Source organism: Fundulus heteroclitus, chromosome 17 (genome assembly GCF_011125445.2).
Source record: "Fundulus heteroclitus isolate FHET01 chromosome 17, MU-UCD_Fhet_4.1, whole genome shotgun sequence".
NCBI classification, from domain to species: domain Eukaryota; kingdom Metazoa; phylum Chordata; class Actinopteri; order Cyprinodontiformes; family Fundulidae; genus Fundulus; species Fundulus heteroclitus.
Genome location: NC_046377.1, coordinates 927,805 through 931,586, shown reverse-complemented (window position 1 = coordinate 931,586; position 3,782 = coordinate 927,805). Strand labels below are relative to the sequence as shown.

The window sequence follows — 3,782 nt, the reverse complement described above, 5'->3', positions numbered from 1 at the left end:
ATTTCTAGGATTAAAGGACTGATGTCTCAGCAGGATCTGGAAAAACTAATCTATGCGTTTATTTTTAGTAGAATTGATTACTGCAGCGGTGTTTTCACAGGTCTGCCTAAAAAGTGGATCAGACAGCTGCAGCTGATCCAGAACGCTGCTGCCCGCGTCCTCACTAAGACTAAGAAAGTAGAGAACATCACCCCAGTTCTAAAGTCCTTACACTGGCTCCCTGTATCTCAGAGAATAAACTTTAAAATCCTTCTGTTAGTCTATAAATCCCTAAATGGCTTAGCACCTAAATACATCACAGACTTGTTATCAGCGTATAAACCCTCCAGACCACTCTGGTCTTCACCATCCCTTTTTTAATGACAGGCCCAGCTATGCTGCCGAATGAAATCTGTGATAGAGGGAATATAAGAGATACATATTTCCCCCACATGGCAGTTGTTCAATTTCAAAAATTTCAACTTATGTCTGAAGGTTTAAGTATTCATAAAATTTTAATGTGGTCATATCTAAGCTTTGTAAGTGTCTTTACTGGAATCATAGAGAAGCAGTTTAAATTATATAAACCTGGAGCTGGTCAGCAATTACATATATTCTCCAAAATGTTTCAGATTCTCTTATTAATACAATTCTAAGAAACAGCATTACATGTACAAAGCACTCACCACTGTGCTGTTGATTAAACAGACAGGCATCAGATTTATTTGTACGTTGAAAGGTTTTGGTATTTACGGTCATTTAGAGCATGATTATTAAAGTTGAACTCCATGAGGATGGCATACCGTGATGTTTATAATTGGGTCCCACTGCTCACATCCTAAAGGTCAGCCCAGAGCTGAAGATGGTTCACTGGCTGAATGGATAATTGACAGATGGCCCCCAAGTTCACAGTTGCTTCTCCGATAGCATTTAGTGAATAACATGAATACAGTTTGAAATACCATAACTTTAAGACAAGTTGCTTCTTGAGCCAGTAAACGGCACAGAAGCATAGTGTGCACACTTTTGTATCTGCAAGGTAGACAAAGAACTGTTTGCAAGGGGTAACTACTGCTTTTCAAAGCCAAAGAAATCCTAAATTAGCCAGAATAGGCCTTAACATAACCTTGGCAGATGAGCTTCATGAATATGAAATAATTGCCCTACCCAGTAATGCTGTTAGGTCCTCAATGGTGTAGTTGTATGACGTATGGAAACTACCAAAAAGAGTGTGCGTGAACTGAAAGTTTAGCCCTGAGAGATGGCATGAGGAGCGTTGTCCATCTGAGGGGAGTTAGCTTATCTGAGTACCATCAAGATTTCCACATCTACAGTCATTAGCTTCAACATGACTTAAAGCTACTCGGAGGACATACAAGAGCTTGTGGTTGCTACTTTAATTCTAAAACATGTACGATTGATAACAGATTTCATAGTAAGGAGTGTTCATTATTAGTAATGATTGAAATTGATCTGCATTTCTGTTCATTCCCTCTCCTACCCACTCCCATTTCATCATATCGACGTGACCTATCGCTGTTGGCATCATGAAGGAGTGCGGAGCTCAGCGCCTTCGCAGGCGGGTATAAATAGAGGGAAAAGAAAATCAGTAGCAGTTACCTGATCATGTTTTGTGTCAACATCTGAGCTGGACACCAAGCCAACTTGACATCTGGTACCATGAAGGTAAGAAAAACACACACATGCATGTTTAATCCATACATTACAATACAATACATTCTAGTTTGATGTGTTCAGACACCTTTCGTGTTTGCCCATTTTTTTATTTTTACATTTTTTTTATTTTTATTTTATTTTCTACTTACTCTTTATACACATATTAGAGAATTCACCTGGTAGGATTTTGACTGCAGCTCTTCTTCCGTCTTGCCTTTTCATCCCACAGGGTTTGAGGGGCATCACGTTGATACACTTGCTCACCCTTTTGCTGCTTGCATCCTTCATCTCACACTCATGGAGTGTGCCAAAAGTAACTCTTTAAAAAAACAAACTGCAGTGAATAAAATGTGAAAAACTGAAAGCATGAAATAAAACTGAAGGTTTTTTTTTGGCTTTATCTTTAGGGCTCATTTCAACGAAGAAACTGGACCCCCCAGGCAATGTTGTACTTAAAAGGCACACGTATGTATTTGCTTTAAAATCAATAAAATATATATTACAGTTGCAAAAGTGTTTACACTACTTAAACCTTTTTACATTGTGTTGCATTCCAATCATATATGTGAATATATTTTTTTAGGGATTTCAAGTGACACCCTAAAACAAGGTTTGTATATTAATATGAAGTGGAAGGGAAATTATGCTCAGTTTTAAAATTGTTTTAGAAGTGAAAATCTGACGGTATTGTTTTCAAACCCCAGAATAAATACTTTGTGCAGTTTTATTTGGTTGCAGTTACAGCGACAGGTCTTTTGGATTATGTCTCTACCAGATTTGAATACCCAGACACTGAACATTTTACCCATATTTATTTGTAAGGAGCTCAAGCTCCATAACACTGGATAAAGAGCATCTGTAAACATCATAGGACTTACTTAGGTCTGGAGTTTGATCTGATCTAATCTTTGAAAAGCACTTTTTTCCACGTTTGCATGGCTTGTGGCATATCAGACTTCTAAAGGTTTTTTCTTGAGACTCTTTTTATAGAATTTACGTATTATAGTCCGAGGTGAGACCAAATTATTAGACTTCAGGTCAACAGTCACTGTCACATAACACCCAAATAAAGTACATTAAAGTCTACGGTCATATTTGTGACCTAATGTCAACATTTGTAAGGAGTGTAAATACTTGCTAAAAGAGATCATATATGTTACAGAATAGTTTGATTTTATTGCCACAGCTGGAAATTTTGTTCAGAATGGCCATGGTTGATCAGAAACGCTGTGCCTGCATTTACAGAACAAAGATTTTAGTTTAAAATGAGATGAAACTCATCCACCTCTCCACCGTCGCTTCATGCATGCTTAGTATGAGGGATTGCTGCGCAAAGCCATGGACGATGCAGACGATTGTCCACTGTGGCTCTACGCTTTTTCAGGAGGAGTTTGAGTAAATTTGACTTTGTAAAGACCTTGAGATGACATGTGTTGTGAATTGGCTGTATATAAATAAAATTGAATTGAATTAAATGAAACTGACTTGGAATACTTTTTGTCAGAGGGTCGTAGGTTCATCTCTGAGGACCGAAAAGAAGGAGATGTCTATGACACGCTACACTTAGGTACAACAAAGTTTATTCAGTTCTCAGTTCAGTAAAAATGAATGTTTGTTCTGAGCAATATCTGTTCCCAGTGTAAAAACAGTCAGCATTTCCACGTTTTGTCACAGAGCTAGAATCAGAACAGAGCCATGCAGAAGGACCTGTGATGTGCGTGATTTGTGTTTTGCTTTTTTTCCAGATACCCGCAGTCAGAACACAGAGAAGCTTAGTGTTGATCAGGCAGCTACGGTGCTGCTCAAGTTCCTTCAGCAGGCCAAAGAAGGAGGTGATCACTCACAATTTGACTCCTTATTGTTCTTTGTAGTGTTTTTCCATGAGTATTGTTCTTTTTATAGGCAGCTTCATACTAAGGCTTTTGTTCTTGTCTCTATCCTAGCTGATGAGGCTCCAGATGAAGTGTATTTCCAGGAGCTACCAGTGTGGAAGAGAGAATACTTCTGAAAGCAGCAGCAGTCATATTTTATTTGTTTTTGGTGTAACACTGTCAAAAAGCTCCATTGTAAATATGAATAATTTTACTGTGTTTAAAGTAACATTTAATAAACAGTTGGGAATTGAA

General features: G+C 37.9%; 1 protein-coding gene across 3 annotated transcripts; it reads left to right on the top strand.

Annotated features, from left to right (window-relative positions):
* The first annotated feature begins 1,554 nt into the window (after positions 1 to 1,554).
* LOC105916857 (spexin prohormone 1) lies at positions 1,555 to 3,782 on the top strand. Of its 3 annotated transcripts, XM_036149112.1 has the most exons (7): positions 1,555 to 1,665; positions 1,886 to 1,969; positions 2,064 to 2,121; positions 2,240 to 2,266; positions 3,161 to 3,223; positions 3,402 to 3,488; positions 3,600 to 3,782. In XM_036149112.1, the coding sequence occupies exons 1-7, from the start codon at positions 1,660 to 1,662 to the stop codon at positions 3,662 to 3,664; spliced, it is 390 nt and encodes a 129-aa protein (XP_036005005.1). In that variant the 5' UTR covers positions 1,555 to 1,659; the 3' UTR covers positions 3,665 to 3,782. The 3 variants fall into 3 exon arrangements, with proteins under 3 accessions (XP_036005005.1, XP_036005006.1, XP_036005007.1); XM_036149113.1 differs by lacking the exon at positions 2,240 to 2,266; XM_036149114.1 differs by lacking the exon at positions 3,161 to 3,223.

Excerpts from the sequence above, each read along its gene's own strand:
- LOC105916857 (XM_036149112.1), top strand. Across the intron at positions 2,122-2,239 it reads GTTGTACTTAAAAGGCACAC|GGATTTCAAGTGACACCCTA; the intron begins GTATGTATTTGC and ends ATATTTTTTTAG. Across the intron at positions 2,267-3,160 it reads AAGTGACACCCTAAAACAAG|AGGGTCGTAGGTTCATCTCT; the intron begins GTTTGTATATTA and ends ACTTTTTGTCAG.